This window comes from Balaenoptera ricei, chromosome 15 (genome assembly GCF_028023285.1).
Source record: "Balaenoptera ricei isolate mBalRic1 chromosome 15, mBalRic1.hap2, whole genome shotgun sequence".
Lineage (NCBI taxonomy): Eukaryota > Metazoa > Chordata > Mammalia > Artiodactyla > Balaenopteridae > Balaenoptera > Balaenoptera ricei.
In genome coordinates, this window is record NC_082653.1 from 88,406,728 (window position 1) to 88,430,421 (window position 23,694).

Sequence of the window (23,694 nt, forward strand, 5' to 3'; positions counted from 1 at the left end):
ACCTAACACTCCTCTAATAGTCTCTAGAAAAAAAAAAAAAAGAAAACCTAAACTCCCAGTCTTCACCTGTTTTACGTGTACGGTGACTTTTAGTAAATACACCGTGTTGTGCAGCCGTCCCTACAATCTAACTTTGGAGCGTTTCCGTCAGCCCAGAAGGATCCCTTCTCCCGTTCGCAGTCGGTGTCTGCTCCCGCTGCAGCCCTGTCGGCCGCCGATCCGCCTCTGTCTGTGGATGGGTCCTTTCTGGACACCTCACAGAAAGGGGGTCCCGCAGCACATGGGCGTCTGTGTCTGGCTCCACCGCCTGGTCCTCCCTGTCGCTTCATTTCTCCGTGTCATGGGCAGCGCCCCTCTGCATACACGCGCCGTGGTGTGTGTCCCTAGTCAGCTGGTGCCCACGTGGGTTGCTCCCACTCCTGGGCTGCTGTGAACACTTGGATCCGAGTCTGTGTGTGGTCGTAGGTTTACGTTCCTCTTGGGTGGCGTGGGGTTGCTGGATTCTGTGGTAGATTTAGGTTTAACTCTAAGAAGCTGCCAAGTGGTCTTCCAAGGTGGCTGTGCCGTTTTGCGCTCCCCACGTGCGTGTTCCTGGTGCTTCTGTCCTTCCTAATGTCCGTTCCTCCCCGACCCTGATTAGAGCGTTGTCACGGGGGTGAAGTGGCATCTCGGTGTGCCTGCGTTTCCCTAGAGACGGGTGACGCCCCGCACGTTCTCACCCGCTCACCAGCCGTCTGTGCGTCTTCCCTGGTGAAATGTCTATGTGAATTTTTGGCCCATTTTCCAACGAGATTGTTTTCTTCTAATCATTTTCTTAATGCTGCCTTTCGATACGCACAGGTTTTTTATTTTGATGAAGCCTGATCTGTCCATTTTTTCTTCTGTGCTTAGTGCTTTGTTTGCCCTGAGACATCTTTGCTTCCCCCAAGGCTGTGATCTCCTGCTTTCTCCTAGTAGCTTTTATGTGAAGACCTACGGTCCCATCTGTGAGTTCACGTCCGTGTTGTAAGGGGGCAGGGCTCGTCTTCGCACCCGGGTGTCCGGTGGTCGCGTTGAGAATCAGTCGCTGGGCTCAGCTTTGGTCTAGAGTCTCTGCCACGCGGCCCGTCTGCTGCGTCTGCACCAATACCTGCCGCCTTGACGGCGTGAGGCCCCCAACCTCACTGTTCTTTTTGGAGACTGTTTGCATCTCCAGGTACGTTTCTGAGTCGGGGGCCTCCCTTGCTTTCCTTGGACGGTCCAAGCACAGTCGCGCCTCAGGACCTTTGCACTCGCTGTTCCTCTCCTGGGCAGCCCCTCGTGCACTCCCTGGCTCCCCTTCTGGGTGAGGTGCCCCTGGCTTGTCCGCACGGCTGCCCCTCTGCCTGCTCTCTTGTTCTCCGTGGTGCTAACCGCCTTGTGGAATACCGCCTGCCTGTCTTCTTCACGTTGTTTGTATCTGTGTCCCTGGTTGGAATGTCATTTCCATCAGGGGTGGGTTTTTACCTATTTGTCCACACTGTGTCCCCTGAGCCTAGAGTGCTGCCCAGTACTCGGGACACCCTGGGGTGACTGGCCGAGCACCGCCGGGTACACGGTGCACCGTGGGGTGACCGGCAGCTCTTCCTAAAGTTCTGGTGCCGGGGCTGCTCCCATCATTTGCTGCTGCTGCTGGCAGGGAAAGCGCGGCCCCTGAAACGCAGAGGTCTGTCTGTCCCAAGCCTCCCAGGTCGGCGCCCTACGGCCGCCGTGACAAGTCACCACACACTGCGTGGCTTGAAGGGACACAGACTTGTCATCTGACGGTTCTGGGGTCTGAAGTCTCACTGGGCTAAAACCGACAGGGCTGTGTCCCTCCCAGAGGCTCTGGGGAGAGCCCGTTTCCTGCTGATTCTGGCCCGGGGGTGTCTACAGGGGGCTCCGAAAGCCCTGCCGGCCTTGGGGGGGCCCCCGGGAGGATCTCCCTCCCCCTCACCTTGCTGTGCTGGGTGTTTGTGGGTGCTGGTGGTGCTGTGGCTCTTCGTGGCCGGGGAGCCTCTGGAGAGGTGGGAACTGGGCAGACGTGGAAGGAGAAGACGGGGGTGGGCGGGCGGCTGCATTGGTGGCATCTTCTGAATTGTGGTGGTGGGAGCCACGGGCTCTCACATCGTTAGTTGTCAGGCAAAGCCCCACTCCCTGCTCCAGGAGCGGAATTCACACAACCTGGCTTCTGGTCCTGACTCCGCCACCAACAGCTGTGTGTCCTCAGGCAAGCCACTAGATGTCTCAGAGCCTCGGCTTTCTCCTGGGGCAAAGGCTGACCCTGAGCCTGCACCGCCTGCTGCGCTGGACAGTTGTGAATTATGAAATGGGGCCCTGGGTGCTGGGACACCAGGGCCGCTGTCAGGCCGGAGAGGGGCAGGAGGGCCCCCCCTGTCCTTGATGGTGAAGTGTGAACCACCCAGGGGGACCTCCTTCTGCGTCCTCCAGGCCGGGCGTGTGCGTCTGGCACGTTACTTCTTACGGGCAGAGCCCAGGCGCTTTTCGTTGGTTCGCTCCCCATCCCGGACCCCGTCTTCCTGGGAGACGTTCTCCCACGCCTGGCTCTGTTGGGAAGCCTGCATCCTTGCCCCTCCGGATCCCTCGGGGCTGCCTGCCCTGTCCCTGCGCGCCCCGGCCTCCCCTCCTTCCAGAGTCCACGGCCGAGCGGGTCCTGAGGTCCTCTTCCTTTATCTCCTGCCATCCGAGGAAGTCATCCCAGTTTACATCTGAGGCCTAGCTGCACACATTAGCAGGTTTTAATAGACTGCCACGTCTCCAAAGGAGGGAAAGAGAGAGAAGATTTAAAACTCTTGTCTTGCCGAAAGCAGACAGATTGACTCGAAAATGACTCAGTCAATAAAAGATGAGCTCTGAAAAGGCTTCCCTCTCTGAGAGGGCGCTCGCCTTCCAGGGAATTAGTTTTCTGTGAGCCCACTGTCAGGAATTAATAATACATGCAGCGCGCAGAGTGGAGAGAACACCAGAGCCTCCTGCAAACATCCGTCCCTGTGCTCCGTCCCCACCCCGAGCCGGCAGGCCGAGGCCCCACGCACTCCTGTTCACCAGAAACCTCCGCCTCTGCCCAGGTAGCCCCCGGCAGCCCCCTGCAGGGGCACATGGAAGTTGTCGGCCACGCGTTCAACAGCGGGGCTCTCCAGTTCCGTCTCGGGGTCTGTGATGCACCGTAGCTGTCGTGTGCCTCTCCTCTGGGTGGTTTCTGGCTCCGGCACGTGTGTGAACGTGTGTGGATGCATGTGCGTGCGCACGTGTGCATGTGTGAGTACACACGTGTGAGCGTATGAGCTCAGCTTCAGGCGGTTTGCCTTTGACGCTCCGAGCCTCAGTTTCCCCATCCGTGAAGTGGGGATGCACGTAGTGACAACTTCGTGGGGTCATCCCGAAGGCTAAGACGAGCAAGCCCGTGCAGAGTGAGTCGCGTCCGCACTGGACGAGCGTCTCCCATTCCTGCCGCCCAGGCAGCCGTAAGCCGTGCAGCCCAGGTCCCCGCCCTTGTCGGGGTGCTTCAGTCGGGAGAAATGGCTGGTCAGCACCCAAGCAGGTGCATAAGTAACGTCAGAGGGTAGTGAGTTCCATGAAGATACCGAACACGGGGCTCCCCGGGGCCCTGCTGGTGGCCTGGGCAGGAGGCCAGCCTTTGTGACCGAGGTGGTGCCCAGTGTTCGGGGCGGTTCCTCACAGCAGTGCTGGCACTGCCCGGGGGCCTTTGGGGGCCGGTCCCAACCTGAAGGCTGGCTTGAAATCCAGCTTCTCTGCTCTCTGGCTGGGTGACGTCAAGCAGGGCACTGACCTTCTCTGGGCCTTTCCCCACGTCTGTGCCCCACTCAGGGCTGTTCTGAGTCCAGGTGAGCTGCACCAGGCTGTGACCTTCCACCCAGGCTCAGCTGGTCCTCCACTCCCGCAAGAGCCAGCGAGGCGCGGGGACGGGCCGTCCTCTGGGGCCTCGGCTGCTGTGTCTCAGCGGTGGGGGAGGGAGTCTTCCCGAGAACGCGGTGTCACATCAGCGCCCGCCTGTCACCGCGGGGCTCTCCCACCCCATAATCTGGTGGGCTGTAATTGCTGGTGTCTTTTCAGATCATTTCTGTGCACGGTGACAAGCTGCTCGCGCGAGGGAGCAGTTAATCACACAGAGATCTCCGTCCGAGAGCCGGCACCGTGCTTGCCAGGGCGGCCGTCTGCCAGGCTGCCCGTCGGTGGGCACGCGCGCTGCTCGTCTGCATGTAATCCCAGGCTAGCGTCCCCTCTCTCGTGTGAAACGTGCAGCGTCCGGCCCAGCGGGGACCCCGGGCTCGCGATGGGGAGACTGTTCTGGGCCGTCTGGCTGCAGGCGGTTCAAACACAGCCGCCCCCCTGGCGGCAGGAGGCCCTGGCCAGCGGGCGTCAGGGTCCTGGGCCCCTGTCCCTGAAGCCGGCTGCGGGGGACGGTGGTGCCCCACCGTACCCTTTCTTGGGAAGGCCTCCTGGCTGAGCGCTGTGCGGGGAGGGGAGCCGGGGACCACGGAGCTGCCCGGCCGGCTGGCCCCGGGCCCCTCGGCGCCTGCCAACCACACAGGCTCCGCTCCTCCCCTCTCCTCTCCCGGAATTTGGATCTGGGATGGGAGGCGGCATCCAGGAGGACCGGCAGGAGGCTCGTGCCACATCGGGCGGCAGCCCAGCTCTGCTGTGAAGGTGGCCCGGAGCTCGACGCCCGCAGATGGCCCACCATCTCCTCTCTCTAGGTGGCCAGCCGGGCCAGGGCCCTCACCCGCTCACAGCCCTGCAGTGCCGGCTCCCACGGTGGCTAATAAAATTGCATCAATATTTGATGCCTAATTATTAAATACTTAGAAATGCAACACTGAAATAGTTTAGAAGTTACCAGACGTGGATAATTCAGCCCTGGCAGCGTGGCCCCGCTCTGGGCCTGAGCAGAACCAGCGCTGCTCACTGCCTGCTGCCTGCTGGGAGGCCCGGGCTGCTTCCCCAGGGGCCCGTCAGGCAGCTGGCTCCGCCACCCGGGGAAGCGAGTGGCCAAGGGCGCCTGAGGCAGCACCATGGGCGGGCCGCGTGGCTCAGCGCAGCGCCTCTTTCATCCAGGTCAGCCTGGGCTCCGTGAGAAGGCTCTGCGTCGCCCCGACGCTCCTGGGGGTGCTCCCCTACTGGGGCAGGGCCCCTCCCTGGCCTCTGTTTGCCTGCGGGGACCGACTCTCAAGCACCCCATTGCTATGTGGGGGCACGTTTTGCCCGCACCCCCTCGCAGCCTTCTCCCGCCCCGGCCCCCCACGTCCAGCAGCCGTGGGGTCCCGCGCGGCCTTGCTGTCCAGTCCCTGGCTCGGCTCCGCCTACGTGCCCATGGTCCCTGCTCTTTCCCCCTCAGCGCCGGCACCAGCACCTTGAGGCCCACCTCGGGACCTGATCCCACACCCACCATCCCCCAGGGCCCGGAGCGCACCCAGGAACCTGGCCGCGCCCCTGCCTTCTCAGTATTCTCACAGCCAGTCTCCAGTTGGGACCCAGCATTGCCCTCAGGAAGACCCGAGGCCCATGGGCCCAGAGCCACCAGCTGGCTCACCTTTGGCGAGGTTGTTGATGCGCTGTTGGCTGCCAGGGTCCCAGGAGAGCAGCAGGGCCGTGGCCTCGGCGCCAGGGTCCAGCAGAGGCAGCAGGAGGCACTGGTCCCAAGGGCCGACCAGCCTCGGTCTCCCCACCATGGAACCAGTCACTCATCCAGCCTCCTTGTGGACGTGCTGAGGAAACGGAGGCCGCGGGGAACGAGCTTGGTGAGCGTCTGGGAGATGGGCTGCCGTCACTCCCACCATGGCTGCCCCTGCCGTGCGCTGAAGACCCCCTCAGGCTGCGGGGACGGGGTGTGTGTGAACACAAGAGCCAGGGGTGCCCAGAGACCAGAGAGCAGAGGGCGGGGGGTCAGAGGCACCCCGACCGCCTTCGTGGCCTGGAGCAGAGCCGGGAGCTGGTGGTCCTGGCTCTTGGAAGAGCAGACAGTACGCCCCCCGCCAGGCGCCCTGGCCCACCCCGCAGCCTTCCCCCCGGCCGGTCCCAGGGTCCTTCCTCTTGCCCTTCAGGCTGGTGTCCTGGGAGCGGACCCACGTGCACCACGTTGGGAAGCAGCCGCCGGCTCAGCCTGGGCTCAGAGGGCTGCTCTTCCTAATGGGGATGCGTTCGTCCTTTTGTTGTTTTTTTTAAAAAACCTGAAAATCTCAGCATTGCCTAAGTGTTTTTTATTCACTTTTCAGAAAGAAAAATGACTCTGTCCCGAGTCCCCAGAGGACAATTTCAGAAGCTGCTAGCTCCTGACTTCCAGCTCCTAAACAGCACCACTGCAGGAGCCCAGCCTAGGTGGGCAGCCCGCAGGGGCCTGGTCCTCAAGCACAGGGCTCAGTTCCCTGTGCCCATGACCTGGGCTGGTCCCAGCTCCCCCGCTGTGGCATCTGCCCACCGCTGGGGGGTCCATTTATGGAGTGAGGGTGGGGAGGCCAGTGGGGGGTTCAGTCTCAGCACCAGCCACTCTTGGTGACGTCAGTGCCCCTACCTGGCCTGGGGCCCCCAGGCTGCCTTGGGCTTTCATCACTCATCATCTCGGGGACGAAAGCCCTTTTGGAGCCCCTGTGGTCACCACGTGCCTTTGTCATGACCGTGGTCAGCCACGGCGAGAACAGGCGTGGGCGGGAGGGGCGGGGGGGGGGGGCGTACCCTGCCTTCTGCCTTGATGCTGAGGGTTTTCCTCCCTGGGACGCGAGGAAGCTGGCGCTGCGGTGGCCTTTCCTCCCTGGCCGCCAAGGGGCTGGGAAGGTCCCGTTCACGGTAATAAAAAACCAGGTGCTGACTGTGGACTTGGAGTGGGGCAGACGCGGCCCCGCCTGCTCCCCCGGGCCTCGTACCCTGTGTCTGAATTCTGTGTGCACGTGACTCTCGGGTCCTCAGGCGGGCGAGGCGCTAGCTCTCTTGTGCACATGAGCGTGCACGGCCATACACATGGGCACGCACACACGCGTGTCCCTGCCTCCCTACGCCCTGTGTGGCTGTCTCCCCTTTGGTTAAATCAGTGTTCAGCACTTGGGATCCTCTGACTCTGTATGTGTCTCTTACGGCTGGAACGCGTGGCGTCTCGTTCCATGGGCCGCGTCTCCCGTCTGGGGCGGGTGTCGTTTTGTCGTTCTGTCCACAACGCGCTGTCCCCTCATTCTCTCAGTCCTGGTCCTCCCCTTGACGTGTCTGATGCCTCTGGAAGCCCCTGGCCGAGCCAGCACCCGCTTCCTGGTGCTCAGAACACAGCAGGCCGCCCGTCAGCTGTAGGCTTGCGTTCTCGTCCTGGGTTCGGGCTCGTTGGTGTGTTCTGAGCCGTCGTCACGCTCTGTCTATTGAACCCGGGGAGACACGGCCTTGGCTTCTGGAGGCTCTTGTGTGGTTTCCTTGATATTTTTTCTGTCCCACCTTCTGTAATCTCTTCGTGTGAGATCCCTATTAGTTGGATGTTGGAGCTCCCAGAATCTTTCGTTTCATCTCTTCTTTACCATTTTCCACCTCTGTTTCTGTGTTTGTCTCTGGGAGGCGTCTTCTGCTCTGTCTCTGAGCCCCTCCGCGGACGCCCACGTGATCCCGACCCCGGCGTGGGGCGGCTCTTCTCTCTTCCGACGGGGTTCGTGATGTTCTGTTCGTCCAGGCTGTTTGATTCTTTACGTTCGGAGCTTCCCGCTGCGTCTGGTGACCCCTGGTCTGTTTCTGTGGAGGACGCAGGCCGCTCTCCGGGGCTCGTCCGCGGGACGCAGAGGTGCGGCTCCAACCGCCTTCCCAGAAGGGCCGCCGCCCAGCTGCTGGGGACGGGATGGGGGGTGGGGGGCGCTCGGCAGGGAGCTCAACTGCCGGACCTCCCTATTCCCCCACCCCCGCCAGGCGCAGAGAGACACCCGGCGAGGTCACTCCCTCTGGGCCGGCCCGGCATGGTGACTGAGGGCAGGGTGGTGGTGTGGGTCAGGGGGGTGGAGGAGGGCGGCCGCAGGCGACTCCGGGCGGTGTCTTGCAGGTTGGCTTCTCAGGAAGCGAGCGTCTGAAAAGGGCCTGTGTGCGTGAGGTTGGACTCGAGTCTCCTCTCTGCGGGGTTGGGGGGGCCTGCCCTGGGGCAGGAGGAGCCGGGGGTGACCCTTCGCACAGACCCTCAGACCCCCGGTTCCTTGACCGCTCCCACTGCTGTGCTCCGGCCGCCCCCCAGGGCTGCTGACCCGTCTGCTTGTGTCCCCGCCCGCTTCTCATCCTCTGAACGCATGTCTCCCCTTGTCCACTGCTGTCTCCCCTCCCTCTCACAGTCTTTGCAGGAGGGAGAGCAAGGATGGACACACGTGCTCGCGATAAACATGTGCGTTCCACTCGCTGAGTCGGGGGCAGGGGGTTGCTCGTGTTTCAGCTCCTTCAGGGTCGTCTTCTGGGGTGTGGTGGAGAGTTTGTGGAGAAGCGGCACCTTCCACACCGCAGGCTCCTTGAGATGCCTGGGGACACGGTTATGGCCAGAGGACCTGGTCCTCCCTCCCGAGCTCATAGCTGCTGGAGGAGGCGGGCGTCGAGCAAAGAGTGTCTTAAAAGACTCTGTTGTGTTATGATGACCACCATGAAGGGAAAGGTAGTGCCCACTGGGAACAAGGCAGGAGGCCACTGCCCCTCCAGGGGGTGATGGATGGGGGTTAGGGACCATGTGGGAGAGGCTGCCCAGGCGCCCGCCGAGGCCCTGAGGCGGGAGCAGGGCGGCACCTTTGGGGTGAAGCAGCCGGTGCAGGTGGACGTGGAGGGGCCGAGGCCGGGGGCCACGGGGGTGCTGCTAATCAGGCCACAGCTTCCCTTAGGAGCTCAGAGTCCTGTCCAGGTGACTTGGGCCGCATGCAGGACAGGCTGGCCCTGGACCCCGGGCAGAGGGAGGGGTGTGAGCCCCGAGAACAGTGGCTGGCCTGGGCCGAGGCCCTGCAGAGCTCGGTGGCCATGGCAGGAGGCCTGGGGCCTGGAGTCCGGCGACCCCGGCTTCCCATCCCAGCTCTGCGCTCTCCCACGCCAGCTGCCTTCCCCGTGGGGGGCTGGGCCTGCTGCAGCGGCGGGAGGGCGGGGGGCGGTACTTGCTGTGCCGTCAGAACCCTCTGGACTCAGACGTGGGTCAGGCCCGCCCGCCAGCAGGGAGCCATGGGCCTCGAGGGGTCCCAGGACGGAGGCGCTTGGAGCAGGCGGTGCTGCCGGAGGTCTGTCTGTCCACGGGGCACAGGAGCAGGATGGGCTGCCAGACTGGCACAGGCCGCCCCGTGGGCACGGCTCAGGCCCACTGGCAAGGGGGGACTCGGATGAGAGGACCGCTGGGGCTGCGCCTGAGAGCCTCGCTCCCCTTCCGGAGCGTCTCTGCGGCCGTCTTGTCTGCGTGTGCGTCTCGGCCCTCCCGGGAGCAAAAGGGGTGTAGTGGGCAGTGCTGGCTGTTGGCTTCGCCCCCCTCTGAAGGGTCTCCATCCCAGAGTGTGCGCCAGCGAGCCGGAGTCTGACCGAGCGCAGGGGGAGCTGCTGCCGGGGCCAGGCCGCCCTCGGGACCCGAGAGCGAGAGCAGAGACCTTTTCGCCGCTGCCGCCTCCGCGCCCTGCCCTCTGCCTGCAAACTCATAAGAAGGAAATTGAATGGCTGAGGCGGGTGCACTTTCAGTGAAACAGAGGCACGGCTGGGCTCTGCAGAGGCCTGGCGTGGCCGGCTGGCCTGCCCCTCGCTTGCTGTGCCCACCCCCTCGGATAAACCAGTCTCCAGATTCGGGGCCGGGACCTGGATCTCCGGAGCCGTGTGCCCATGAACGCGTCTTCGTCCTGGCAGCTCTGCTTCCGGGTGAGGCGCTCTCCCTTACGTAACAGGGTGCGGTTTATTTTTGAGCTGCGCGCCTCCCGCGGAGCTTTCACAGCTGCAACTCCAGGCGGGTTGGGGTTGATGACGGGGAGGTGTGGAGGTCAGAGCCATGCCAGGGCCTCTCGGACGCGGCCGGAGGAGGCCGGGGGCCTGGGTCAGAGAGCGGACGGCGCTGCCCCTTGACCTCCGCTCTGTCCCCGCCTGCACCCCGGGGCCCGTCCTCCACACCTGGGCTCCGGGTGATCGAGTCCACTCTCCCTGGCGCCCACGTGTCCACCAGCCTCCCTCCTCCCTCCCCAGGGACTTGCAGAGAGCCCCGCGAGGGGCCTGGGAGGGAGAGGGGCCTGTGGGCTGGGGGTGGGAGGGGGTTCGGCTCAGAGGAGAGACGGCCAGCGGGCTGGAGAGCAAGATTCAAAGGGCAGGAGAGGCAAGAGAGGGCCCGGCCGAGTCTGGGCCAGTCATGGGGGCCTCAGGAACCTGTCAGTGCAGACCGGCTCTCTGGGCTGGCGGGGAGGGCAGGGGAGAGGAGCGGAGGGGCCCTTGGCTGGGCCCAGGCGTGAGGCCGTCGGGCCCCAGTGTCTGGTGACACCGTCCCTGGCACAGCCGAGTGGGCTGGGGCGTGCACATGGCGGTGAGGTCTGGGGTGGGTGGCCCGGGAGCTCAGCGGAGCCCTGGCAGCCACTTGTCTGCTCTGCTGGCTCTGCCCGCGTGTGGCCATTGCCAGCAGGTCAGGTCCAAGGCCGGCCGCCAGGCCTTGATGTGACAGTTGTGACTGTACCTGCCGGTGGGCACAGATTGGGGTCACTGCAGGCGCCGGGAGCCTCTGGCCTCTGGGACCGCAGAGGAGCGCCTTGGGAGTGCCCCGCGCAGGCCCCCGTCCCACCAGGGGAAGCCTCAGCTCGCTCTGGGAGAGGCTGAATCAGAGCAATGCCACTTCCAAGGATGAAGGCCTATCTTTTACATATTTAATCCAAACCATTTTGTGAGTTATTCATTCACATTTATGTAAGCGGTTGAGCTACGAGGGTCGTAGGGGGATCCTACGGGGGATCCTTTGGGGCAAGACACCGACTTTGCCCCAAATCAAAGTGGCGCTCATGATCCCTTCCCTGGACTTGCCGCTGGGCGGGCTTTGCTGGAAGCAGCACCCCTCCTGCCCCACGTGGACCAGGCCACCGGGGCCAAATGCCCTCGGCCTCTGGCAGCCCATGTGACCCGGAGGAAGCCCCTGCAAGCCCCACATTCTGGCCCTGCCTCGTGGGCTGTGAGGGCCGCGCTGGGCACGGGGCGTGAAGTGCCTGCCAGGGTCCCGGTGCTGGCACGCGGCAGGTGCGCAGAGCATGGTCCCCGAGGGTGGCAGGTGGCACACCTACCCCGAGCGGGGAGGCCCTGTCTGTCTGTAGGAGTCTGTGAGCTGCGGAACAGGCGGCCTTTTATGCTTGAGGGCAGAGGGGACGCTCCCTTCTCCAAGGTCGGGCTGCATTTATGACCCAACTTTAATTTTTCCCATTGGGCCCCTGAGAGGTACTCAAGGCAGCGCCGTCTGACACGGGGACACGTCACCGCGCGCGCTCGGTCAGTGAGTTTTTCCTCCTGCTGACGCGTCCATCCTAGGTGGTCTGGCTGAGAGACAAGGGAAGAACCTGGGGTTAGAGCGGCCAGTTACCCTTTTGATCTCAGTCTGATTACTCGATCGATCAAAGGCTCCGCGCCCATGTCCCCGATGGAGAGGCTCTCAGCTCCGGAACGGGAGTGTCCGCAGGGCCGTTGGGCCGGGTGATGGATGGGGGCAGGCCGGGCAGGGCGTGTGGCAGGCGGCCGGCCGGCCAGAAGCACAGGCGTCGTGAAGAGGCTGCAGGGCGCAGTGCTAGCATCAGAGCCGGGGGCGGCCGATACCAGGCTGCCCACAGAGCTGCAGGCTGTGTAGACAGGACCTGGGATGTGTGTGCAAAACCCTGGCGCGTTCCAGAGTGTGTGAGAGGTAGGGTAGTAAGGTTGTCGGGAGTTTGGTCCTGGGGTCAGACGGTCCTACCTCCGCCGTGGATCGGCGGCCAAGGGCCAGTCGCGTATGTCCGTGCTTGTGAGGCGGGAGAGACCCTGCCCCCGCCTCGCAGCCCCTTGGCGGCAGCAGAGCGTGTTGGGGCCTGTCGGGTAGCCGAACGGCCCCCCGCCCCAATCCTCAGCCTCCGGCCCTGTGGCATCTAGCTTGATTGTCTAGAATGGGGCAGGGGGGTCTCCCTTTCCTGGAACGCAGGCTCCCTGCCCGCCTTCCCCCTCACCTCCTCCTGGAAGTGACCCTGACTGCATCTGCTCGTCTTAAACCAGCACGAGACACACTGGGTCCTGCGGGTCAGCGTGAGGAGGGGGGACTGTTGTCCCCACCACGGGGCGGGAAGGGCAGGACTCACACCAGGCTGACGGCTCGAGGCCTGGGCTTTTCCACACCCCCTGGGCGGCTCCAGATGGGACCACCGGGAAGCACCTGGCCTCGGAGGCAACTCGTGTGCGTTGAGTGGAGCCGCCTCGCTAATTAACGGGGGGATGAATCAGGGTTTAATTACCGGGAAGGCACCTTGGGTGGAGGATTTGTGGGAATTGCTATGTGCCTTCCCGATGGCTTCGCACAGCTGGCTTCTCCCCGCGCGGCTGTACACCTGGCAGGGGCAGCAAGTGGGCCTGAGGGTCTCTGTCCTGAGCCACCCAGTTAGAACAGGGCTGGGGGTAAAGGATGGCGGGCCCAGGGGTGCCCTCGCAGACCCCACCACCCAGGGAGCCTGTCTTCTCCCAGCGGTCTGGTCTCTGGGTGGCCGGCGGGGAACCCCAGGCAGCGTGGTCCACATCTCCAGATGACCTCCGCTCTCGCGGCCCCCCCGCCCCGCTGCCTCTCAGCTGGCTGTGCGGTGGACACCAGCCCCGGCAAGGACTCGGCTGCAGACGGGGAAGCGTTTGTCGACTCCTCTGGTTGGTGCGGGCGGACCCAGGGCTGCAGTCTCGGATCGAGGGTCCCCATCTGTGCCCCTGCCTGGAGGAGAGGGGTGAGCCCAGGCTGCTTCCCGGCTTGTCCTCCCCGTCAGGAGCCGCGTGCGGCCTCCTCGCCCCTCAGCCGGCGCCCTCTGCCGCTCTGTGTCTGTCCTTCCGAGACTGGCTGGGGAGCTGAATGCCTCTCTCTTCCCCCTCAGAGCTGAAGAAGCAGGTGGAGAGCGCGGAGCTGAAGAACCAGCGGCTGAAGGAGGTCTTCCAGACCAAGATCCAGGAGTTCCGGAAGGTGTGCTACACACTGACGGGCTACCAGGTGGACATCACCACGGAGAACCAGTACCGGCTGACCTCCATGTACGCCGAGCGCAAGACCGACTGCCTCATCTTCAAGGTAGGACGCAGCTACACACAGCCGTGCACACAGGACGTCGACTGTCCCCCCGACGGGCAGCCGGCCTCCCCGAGCTTGGCACCGCAGCCCTGACCCCTGCAGGAGGCGTCCGCCCCCAGGCCCCTCATGGCCCTCCTCCCTTGGCGTTGGCCCCATCCCTTGGGGGCAGCAGGGCGGGGGCTCCACCTTCAGGAGTGCCCGCGGGAGGGCTGAGTAACGGGGTGAAAGTCAGGATCGGGCCAGGGAGGTGCCCCCAGCGCTGCCAGGCACGCAGCCGGACGACGGCGGACAGGCCGAGGGAGCAGAGCTGCCGAGCCTGTGCCGCTCCCGCGGCCGAGGGCCGTCAGGCTGGGGGGCCCCGGGGAGAGCTTGCTGGGGCCGAGAGGATGGGTTTGGAGCTGTCGCACCTGCTGGCGGGAACCCTCAGCAGATCACGGGCATCTCTACTTGCGGGTCCCCGAGAGCACTGAGCCCCAGACGGGAAGCACACTGCCCACGGCTGCTGCACGCCCGCCGGCTCAGGGCAGGTGCAGAGTGAGCCGAGGACGGGGAGCGAGCCAAAGAGAAGGTAGACAGGGCAGACCGGCCTCACCGTGCAGCGTGCCAGCAGCCCGTGGGGGAAGGGAGGGGCGCTGAGCCGCCTCGGCCTGTGGCAGCTGTGACCCCCCCTGGCCAGCTCACTGGACTCTGTGGGACTCGCGGCCCTTGCCACCCTGGCCCCAGGGCTCAGAAGGGCTTCCCTGGAGAGCCGAGCCTCCGTGGAAGGGTCTCGGCTGAGCTGGCGGGAGCAGAGGCCGGCCCCAGGCTGCATCCCGGCCCCGCCACCTGAGGCTGGCGCACAGGTTCCCGTGGCCGCGGATCGGGCTGGGGAAGGCTCTCAGGTCATGGCGGTTGACTTTATTTTCCCAAAGGTGGTTTTTCAGGCAGGAGGAGGGTTGAAGGCAGAGTTAGAAATAGCTGCGTGCTGCTGCAGGTGAGGGCCCGCAGGTGTGTGCCGGGGTGATGGAGGGTTTGGGCTCAGCCCCCGGGCTCTGCTCCGGGAGATGCGGCCCGGCCCCTGCTGCCGCGTGGGTGGGAGCCGCCTGCCGGTGCCGTTCCATTCAAGGAAAGGCAGGAACTCAGCTCCAGCTTCTTCCCGCAGGGCCTGGCCCCCTTCCTACCTGCTCCCCCCGCGGAATGGGGCTGGAGCCTTCAGAGTGTTCCTGGAAGGATTGTCCCGCGTGAGCTGGCAGCCAGGGCGCCTCTTGAGCTGAGCAGGTGGATGGGAGTTTCCGGAAGCTCCACGTGTGGGCAGGCCGTGTTCATGGCCTTGCTTCTCCTCCCTGCCGTCCTGTCTGCTGTGGTTCACAGGAATTTTCCTCCCCTCCCCTCTAAAGCCCCGGGGAAGGAGAGCACCCCATGGCCAGAAAGAGGAGACTGACCGTACGAACGGCCACAGGGCACAGCTCTGAGCTTGCGGTGCCCGGCGAGCAGTCGCGTTTGCCGGCCGCCCCTCTCCTCCCTGCCTGGCCTTCCTCGGGGCCCAGCCTAACCCAGGGCCTTGCAGGATTGGACTCGGGTGACAGGCAAGATGCCGGACACAGATTCTAGAATCTGTCACACCGAGCTCGAGGCCGGTGTGGCCACTGTGCCTGTCTTAACTGCTGAGCCGGAGTTTCCAAATCTGTAAACCGGGGATGCGGTGACGTCCTCTTGCGGGGGCACACAGAAACCCGTAACCCTGTGAATGCACGGTGTGGCCGGGCCACCACCCCGCTCCTCGCCAGTCCTAGATTTACTCCCCCGAGTGTCCCGAGACCCGAGCCTGGCTCGACTCCCGCCGCAGTGAGGGCTGCGGGCATGGAGGCCGGGCTTCGGCAAGTGACTGCCCCCGACTTGGTGTCCCCCTCAGGGAATGGGCACACGCTTTCCCCACGGGGCTGGCCCTGTGGGTCGTGGCCCCCACGAGGTCCGGCTCGCGTGAGGGCGCCAGTGCCCCTGGGGCCCTGCTGTGCCTGTGCTGACCTGCGGCTCTGAGCCGCTGTCGAGGCCCTGCCGACCGCTGGTGTCCAGGGACGGGCACTCCCTCCGCTCACAGCCCAGAGCCGTAACCGGTGCAGACGTGGCACCACGTCAGGAGGTCCCCGAGGCTGGAGCGCCTTCCCGCGGGCACCGTCACCCAGAGTCACGGCCGTGAGTCCAGAGAGGCCCAGGCGGGGCCCTGCTCTCTGGGACACCGACAGGACCGGGGCCCAGGGACCCGGCGGGGAGGTGACCCCTTCCCTGTGCACGTGCACCCGCCCATGTGGAGGGGAGGTGGGGAGCAGAGCTGGGTCCCTGGGCCCTCCACGAGGGGGGGTGCCTTTGTTAGAAGTAATGAACCAGTACTGGTGTGTTATAACTGTAGAGTCCGTGGTTCACCTCGTGTTGTACGGTTCTGCGGCTTTTGACAAATGCGAGCTGTCACGTCCCACAGAACACTTTCACACCCTAAACAGCCCCAGCACCGTGGTCTCTCACTGTCTCCATGGTTTTGCCTTTTCCAGAATGTAGTGGAGGTACACAGCCTGTGGCCTGCTCAGACTGGCTTCTTTCCTTAGTGATTCGCACTTGAGGCGCCTCCAAGGTCTTTTCTTGACTTGATGACTGATTTCTTTTTCGCTCAGTAATTTTCCACTGTCTGGACAGACTACAGTTCATTTATACATCACCTGCCGAAGGACATCTTGGTCGTTTCCAGGTGTTAGCAATTACGGGTAAAGCTGCCGTAAACAGCTTTAAAAACTTTTTCAGCCACTTAAACACGCAAGCTCGCAGGTGGTGCAGAAGCAGGCCGGGAGCTGGATTCGGCCCGCGGCTTAGGGGTTCCCTCCGACCCTCACAGCCCAGCTTGGGCGCGGCCTCCCGGAGAAGCAGAAGCCGCCCTGGGTCCCTTCGTCCTCCCAGCCTGGCCCCGATGAGAGCCCATCCTCGGGGCCCGGCCACTCCCAGCACCTGCCAGGGAGCTGGTCTTGTTCGGGGCCTGGCCCCGGGTCCGGAGTGGGCGGCAGGTTCACGAGGGCCCAGGAGCAGGGGGCAGGGTGAGCGTGAGGCCGGAGAGCCTGCCCCGGCGGCCCCTCCTCTCATTCTGCTGTGGGTCATCCTGGGCGGTGTGTCTGCTCCTGCGTGCGGCCACCTCAGGGCCTGGCCCTCGGCCCCCTCTGCGTCTGGTGTGGCCCAGGACTGGCAGTGGTCAGTGTCTGCCGGATGGAGATGACTTTTGGGGCATGGCTGTGAGGACGCCCCGTCAGGTCATGGGGCGGCGCTGGACTCTGGGCCAGAGCCACCGAGCTGTGGCACCTTCACGTGGCTTCGTCCGTGTGCCGCCAGGGCGTGTGGACGTGTGTGTAGGGGACCCGGCGCTCAGACACGTGCACCTTCCCCTTCTGCCTCCGTCCGGTTGTGCCCGGGTCAGTGCACCTCCTGGGGGGCCCCACAGGCGCCCGCTCCTGAGAAATCAAAATACAGCGCCGAGGGGGGGAGTCCCTGGGCAGGTTTCCGAGGCTGCGAAGTACAGGCGTCAGGGAGGCGGCTGGGAGGGTTCCGACCCCCCAGGAGCCGGGCAGCCCCCAGGCCGTGTGTCAGCCCCACCCACCTCGCACCCAGAGCTTTCCCCGTCCGGACAGACCGGCAGAGATCCTGATCCCGCTGCTGGGATCTTTGCCTGCCCCGCGGGGCCCCGGGAGGTGGTGGCCTGAGGCGGAGGGGACTGGGGCCCACGCAGACCCGAGGCCCTGCCCCTCACAACCTCCTCCAGCGCGTCCCTGCTTTCTGGGCCCTGAGGACGGGCAGAGCCGGGTCCGTCCCAAAGTCGTCCAGAGGCTCAGGCTGAGCCCCCCCGTGGCCCCGCTGCCCGCCCTGGAAGGGGCCAGGCGTGCAGGCTCCCTTGAGCGTCCCCGGCTCCCCTTACTCAGGCGGCCCTGCCGGGGGCAAGCGGACGCGGGCCACCTGCTGCCTCTGGACGTGGGCGTGAGCTTCCGGCCGCCTGCTCCTTCCTTTTGAAGCGGCTGGGGACGAGCGGAGCGCGTTTGCGGGCCTGCCCTCACCACGCAGGGAGCAGACCCCTTCCGCCATCCTGGCTTACGGGGCCCCGCACCCCGTGGGCCCTGCCCTGGCACCGGGCACGGGGACAAACCCCTGCCCTCAGCGTCCTGCCTGCTGGACACAGGCCACCAGCCTCCTGAGCTCCCGGGGCAGGGCGGGAGGGCCGAGAGGGCAGCCCCATGGAGGCGACGTCAGGAGGAAGGGAAACTGGGGGGCGGCAGGGGCCTCCCGGGTGTCTTCGGCCCCGACCTGTGCCTCCACGGAGAGAGTCGCCCGGTCCCCGGGCGCAGGTCTGGGGCCAGAGCAGGTCAGCGGGAGGGGCGCCTCGGAGCTGCCGTGGCGACAGCTCTTGGCTGGAGGTGGGAGGTCGCAGGGGCTCAGAGGAGCAGGGACCCCTCACGGCCCCCGGCCTCCCCTCGGCAGGTGCTGACCTGGACCCCGCCCCCCACGCGAGGCCTCTGGACGCCGTAGCGGCCGCACGTCGCTGGGGCTCCTCCCTGTCCGAGGACACCTGGCCTCCGCTGCCCAGCGCTCGCAGCCGCAGGTTGGGACTTGGAGGCTGGCGTTATGCTTTCTTCCTCTTCCTGCACGGCAGAGAGTTGGGACAGCGGCTCCTTGGGGCGAGCTGAGAGCAGAGGGCCTGTGACGGGGCACCGTGGCCCCGGCCTCCCGGTGGCTGAGCGGGGCCGACCAGCCGGGTCCGGGCGGCGAGCAGGTGGCAGGCAGCCCCTCGTGGAGCAGGGGACTGGCCCCTGGGGCCGGTTCCTTGGCAGGTGGCTTCCTGGAAGCTTCATCCACAGGTTGGGGCCTTTGTATTGGGAGAGGGGCTGGTCCGAAGCCGGGACCCCCCTCGCTGAGGCTGGGCAGGGAGGTCCTTCCCCATCTCCGTTCTGCCGTCTGTCCCAAGACCCTGGCTTGGAGTCTGTGGTTTGACGGAGGTCAGGCATTGGGAGCAGCAACTGATGCAGTGACACCCCCCCACCCCCCGTCCGTGCACGAGCGCCGAGATGACCCCGGGAAGGAGGCGGGAGGAGGGTGGCTCCGCGGGCACCCGTGTCCCCACAAGGACTTCAGCCCCAGCGGCTCAGACCTGTTGGACCCCAAGCCGGCGGGAGGCCTGGGCCTGGCCATTCCAACCCCCAGGCCACTCCCTGAGGTGCTCTAGGATCTGGTGACATCTTGTAATTGAATACAGGTCACCTGTGATGGGGCCGAGGAGCAAGCAGGTGAGATGCAGGTGTGGGTGACTTCCGGGCCGCCCGGGGCTGGGTGCTGGCTAGGCTCCCAGCCCCACGCTGCCCCTGGTGGGCGCCGAGGCAGGGGCTTGGGTCTGGGGGGGGCGGTGGGCTCCAGCGGGCAGGCAGGCGAGTGGGGCAGGCGGCCCTCCCCTGCCCGGCAGCTGCTGGCGGGTCCATTCGCTGAGGAGAGCCGTGTCCCTCAGCTCTCCCCCCGGCCCACCAGGCCCACCCCAGGGTGGAGACAGCCAGCAGGGTCAAGCCAACCCTGGGTTTAAATCCCAGCAGCCCCTCGGCCAAGGGTCCTGGTCTCCCTGGAGGTGCTCGTGAGGGGCGAGGCTTGCAGTGCCGGTGGCCGGCGACCTCGGGCCAGCTGCTGGGCCGGGAGGCCGTCGGGTGTTGTTTGGCTGTAGCCCTGCCCGCGTCAGGCCTGGGATGCGGTCTTGCCCAACCTCCCCGCCCTCCGTGGTTCACCTCCATGTTCATAGAACAATCAGGCCTCCAGGTGCTCAGACTTAACTGGTCTCCCCTTCACCTTACGGACGAGGAGGCAGACCTCCCGGGAGGACAGTGGCCCCGGTCACTCCACGCCAAGGGTCCAGGAACTCGAGTTGGAGTGTCTGTTCTGAGTTGTCTGCGGGACAGGGAAAGGGGGGTTTGCTTTGTCTTCTTTTGTTTTTGAAGCAGGAGATGCTGGCTGTCAGGGCCCTCGGCCTCTGCCTCCGCCTCCTCATCCTCATCCATCCGTAGACCCGACCTGACTGTGACCCGGTCGTGCAGGTCCCTTCCCACCCGGCTCAGCCCGGGAGGCAGCCTGGGAGCCGTCCCCTCCTGGGCTGCAGCGAGCCTCCAGGCCCCCAGCTGGCGAGGAGCTGGACAGCGGCCCCCGGACTCAGAAAGCCCTGGAGCTCCCAGAACGGCTGCCCCGGGAAGGAGGGCCGATAACCCGGTTGTCTGGATGCGGTTTTCCCATTGCCCACGTGGCATGGTTCACGGACGAAACCTCCGCTCCTACCTGGGCCCGGTCACAGACTGCCTAGGGACCATGTCCCCTTTGACAGGCCTGGTGGGAGGGCGCGGGGCCTTGCAGCGGCCCAGCTCTGGTCTCCGCGCCGCCGGCCGGTGCCGCTGTGCGGTCAGCCGGGGCCTGGCTCAGAGAGGACGGCGAGCCGGCCCCGCCAGGAAGTGGGGGGCTGACAGGCTGCGCCAGGGGGCCGGCCGGGCAGACGGCGTCCTTTCTCCTTGGCTTTCTCCCCTGACAGGCGGTCGGGACCGTTCACGGGCTCCTGTCTGAAGGAGCCGACTTGTGGGGCCTCCAGGCTCCTGCTGTAACAATGCGCTCTAGGTAGACACTGTAATTTGAACTTGCCTGTCTTGGCTCCGCTGAATTTCAAGTGCGTTGCTCGGAACGCAGGCTGACTTGAGAGCCTCTCGAATCTGGCTGGGCGGGTGTTGCAGTGCCTCAGGATGTTGGAGGGGCCACACAGATTGCTCTGGCCCCGTCCCATCTGCCCGGACACACCTGCCTCCTGGGAGGAGGGTGAGAGCCAGGGCTCGGCTTTATCCGGAGGGCCCCCCAGCAGAGCTGCTGCTGCCCGTGTTTGCCGGGCCCTTCTGTGGAGCGGGGTGGGCTTGTGGGGGGGGTCTGGAGTTAGGTCCGGGAGCCGTGGGGATCCCAGGGCACGGCCCTCAGCACAGGGCAAGGAGAGGCTGGCGACGTCGGGATGAAAGTTGACAAAGACGGATAAAGAACCGGCCGACGGGCTTCCCTGGTGGCACAGTGGTTAAGAATCCACCTGCCAATTCAGGAGACATGGGTTCCAGCCCTGGTCCAGGAAGATCCCACATGCCACAGAGCAGCTAAGCCTGTGGGCCACAACTACTGAGTCTGTGCTCTAGAGCCCGCGAGCCACAACTACTGAGCCCGCGAGCCACAACTACTGAAGCCTGCTCGCCTAGAGCGCATGCTCTGCAACAAGAGAAGCCACCTCAATGAGAAGCCTGTGCGCCGCAACTAAAGAAAGCCCGCATGCAGCAATGAAGACCCAAAGCAGCCGAAAATAAATAAATAAATTTATCAGAAAAAAAAAAGAGTCGGCCGACTTGGCGTAGAGGGAGTGCTGTGTTCGGGCTCACTGGAGGCGGTCGGGAGGAGCCTGACCAGGGTTGGACTACATGACAGCGTCTCCCCAAGAAAATGTACCGTTTCCTTCCTGTATCCCTGGGCCCCTGGCAGTGTGAGGCAGCACAGTGCAGTGTGGAAGAGCTGGTTTCAGTTCCATCATCTCGTGCAAAGGCCCTGTGGTCCAGGAGGCCTGGGCAGCCTCAGGACTGAAGCAAGGCCATGGGACTGAACCCCAGGGGTTGCAGAGGAGCCTGGTCTAAGGGAAGGCTGGTGAGGGCCGCAGCCTGGAAGTTTCAGCAGCGTTGGCTCTTTGTCCCGAGAGCGGTGCAAACTCATTCGGGAGTTTTTAAGAATAGGGAGTCGAGGGCTTGATTTGACATTCGGAAGTGAATGTGGGGAGGTGGTGAGTGGAGCACGCAGTCCGTGAGCCTTGCCCTGGCCCTGCAGTTGCAGCGGCAAACCCTCTTCCAGCTGGTCCTAGTGGGGGCGGGGAGGGCGGTGCACGTGGGGAGGGCGTCCGGCAAGCATGAGGAGCTGTCAGACCCAGGCCCTGGTTCGGGATGCCCAAGGGCCCTGAGCAGGCCTGGGGCCCACGTTGCCTTTCTCACGGCCCCCACTTACCTGTCAACGAGACACAGGCTCACAGGTATGTGCGGCTTCCTAGTTATGAAAGCAGCTGTAGAAGATCCGTCAAACTCAAGTGTGCAGGGAACGCCGTCAGTCTCACGCGTGGGTCCTGGGCAGAGGTCACAGGCCCCTCTCCTTCTCAGAAGTGTCGTGGCCATGGGGGAGGAAGATGTGGGCTTTTCCAAGGTAAGACCACGTGATGGACACTGCTGTGTGGGTCAGCTTGGGCCGCCGTAGACCACGCCACAGACCAGTGGCTCGGACGGCAGTCTGGAGCCTGGACGTCCGAGACCAGTGCCATCAGGTCGTTCCAGGCTCGCAGATGGTCACCTTCTCTGTGTGTCCTCGTGTGGATTCCTTGTGCACGCACTGGGGGGGCGGCAGAGGTGGGGTGCAGAGAGCCCTCTGTGTCTCCTCTTCTCGTAAGGACGCCAGTCCTCTTGGATCAGGGCCCCATCCTGATGGCCTCATTTTACCTTCATTACCTCATTAAGGGTCCTGTCTCCAGATACAGTCGCTTGGCCGGGGGGGCCCTCAACACATGAATTTGAAGGAGTGTGGTCCAGCCCGCAACTGTATGCAGCACCTCCCTTGTTTCATCAGTGTGTATTCGATGGTCATACAAGTCTGTTCACGTCTATGAAGCTGGTGACTTTGATTCTCTAGGCCTGGAGAGATCAGAGCCTGAAGGGGAGACCCAGCGCCCCGTGGGGGGAGGGTAGCAAAGGTCAGCTCGGTGTTTGCTGGGCCTGGGCCCCTCATTGGGCTTTAGTGACCCCTCAAACCAGAAACCTCTCAGCAGCAGGGGGCCCCACCGAGAAACGCCCCCCAGCCCCACCCCAGAGAGCCGGTTGCCTCCTTGTCCTCGAAGATGGCCCCTAGGGGGCTTTGCCCGAATCCTTCACACGCACCAGACCCTCGGCCAGTTCCTGCGCCACCCCCCCCCCCCCCCCGCATCCCCCGCCAGCCCATCACCCCACCCATTCCCTCCAGGCACCAGGCCTCACCTCGTCCCCACCCACACCCCCGCCTCACCCAGAACTTGGCTCAAGAGACCCTCAGACCAGCTCCTTCCCCAGGCCCAGGGCAGTCATCCTTCCCTGGTCACAGGGACACCTGGCTCAGGGCCATCAGCCTGGAGAGGGCCTGCCAGCTCACAGGCACCTCTGCCAGCCTGTAAGGACCCCGGGGCTGGCGCCATCCGCTGCTGGACTGGACCCCGGTCCCGAGGCCCTACAGGGTCACTGGGTGCCATTATTCCAGCCCATGGAGCCACCAAGACCCCAGCGCAGGACCACCTGCTCTTCCCTGGGGTTGGGCCTCTGCTTCCGAGCCGAAGCCAGAGGGCCCGGGCCGGGCGCGGGCAGGAGCACCGCCGTGAGACGGCGCCTTTGCGTGTCTCGCCGTGGCCGTCCTCGGTGTGGACGCCGAGTCTCCGGGGCAGCCAGTCCTGATGCGCTGTGCGGACTTGATTAGTTCACGTCAGAGTCTGTGGAAGGCGCCCCTCCGGGAGCCCGTATGAGCAGCCCCTGGTTGCCAGGAGGACCGGCCTCCTCGGTGAGGTGGCGACGTTAACGGAACGGCCTTCTTCAGCCTCGCAGCTCCTCCTGGGCCGTACAGAGACTCCCCTTCCTGGCCGGCCCCTCCTCCGGTGCGCCACTGTTGTAAATAATGTTAAAGCACTTTTTTCCAAGGAGACCGAAGGGAGCGTGGGGCTGGAGTGGGGGATGTGTCCTGAGACCGGGCACAGCACGGCCGCTGGTACGGGCGCCGCAGAGCTGAGGGCCGGGCCGGCCTCTGCTGTCCGTCTTGGGGGCACAGCTGTGGCACAGGGGACAGGACGCTGTGCAGGGCCCGGGGGGAGCCCCCTCGGGGAGCTAGGGTCTCAGAGGGCCTCCGGGGGGGTCTGCATGTGGGCTGCCCCCGCTGGGGTCAGGAGGCACGCGTGCCAGGTCCAGGGTGGGGGCCCAGGTGGAGCGGGCCCCCCTGGCCAGCCCTGCCCCTCAGGCCCGCCCAGTCACGGCTCTCCCCTCTGGCTTCACTGAGACACGGCGACGGCTTCGTCCCCCCAGCCACGTGGAGCCTCGGCCTTGGGCCCCAGGCTGGCGGATGGAAAGTGGTCCTGCCGTCACCCGTGGGAGGAGCGGCGACAGGACTCCTGGTCTGGGCTCTAGTGGCTTCTCTTTTCCGCAAGGTCTCTCTTGTGATCGTCGGTGCGAGGCGCACAGAGCGCCCACCAAAGACGGGCGGAGACCCCCCGGCGAGTGGCCGTGGGGCTGAGCCTCGGCATGCACCTCCGTCCTGCGGACACGGCAGGGCCCCAGGGGCTCCGAGAAGGGAGGTGACCAGGTGCGGCTGGTAGCTCACCTGTGAACCGGAGCCCCGGGGTTCGGGGGGTGAGGCAC

At 64.9% G+C, this 23,694-nt stretch overlaps 1 protein-coding gene across 5 annotated transcripts in view; it reads left to right on the plus strand.

Annotated features, from left to right (window-relative positions):
- MAD1L1 (mitotic arrest deficient 1 like 1) overlaps positions 1-23,694 on the plus strand; it is a 339,612-nt gene that overhangs the window by 290,673 nt on the left and 25,245 nt on the right. For all 5 annotated transcript variants that reach the window (XM_059897371.1, XM_059897373.1, XM_059897372.1 and 2 more), the window contains one exon: positions 13,050-13,240. In XM_059897371.1, coding sequence (XP_059753354.1) covers positions 13,050-13,240 — 191 coding nt within the window. The remainder of the gene's footprint in view (positions 1-13,049; positions 13,241-23,694) is intronic.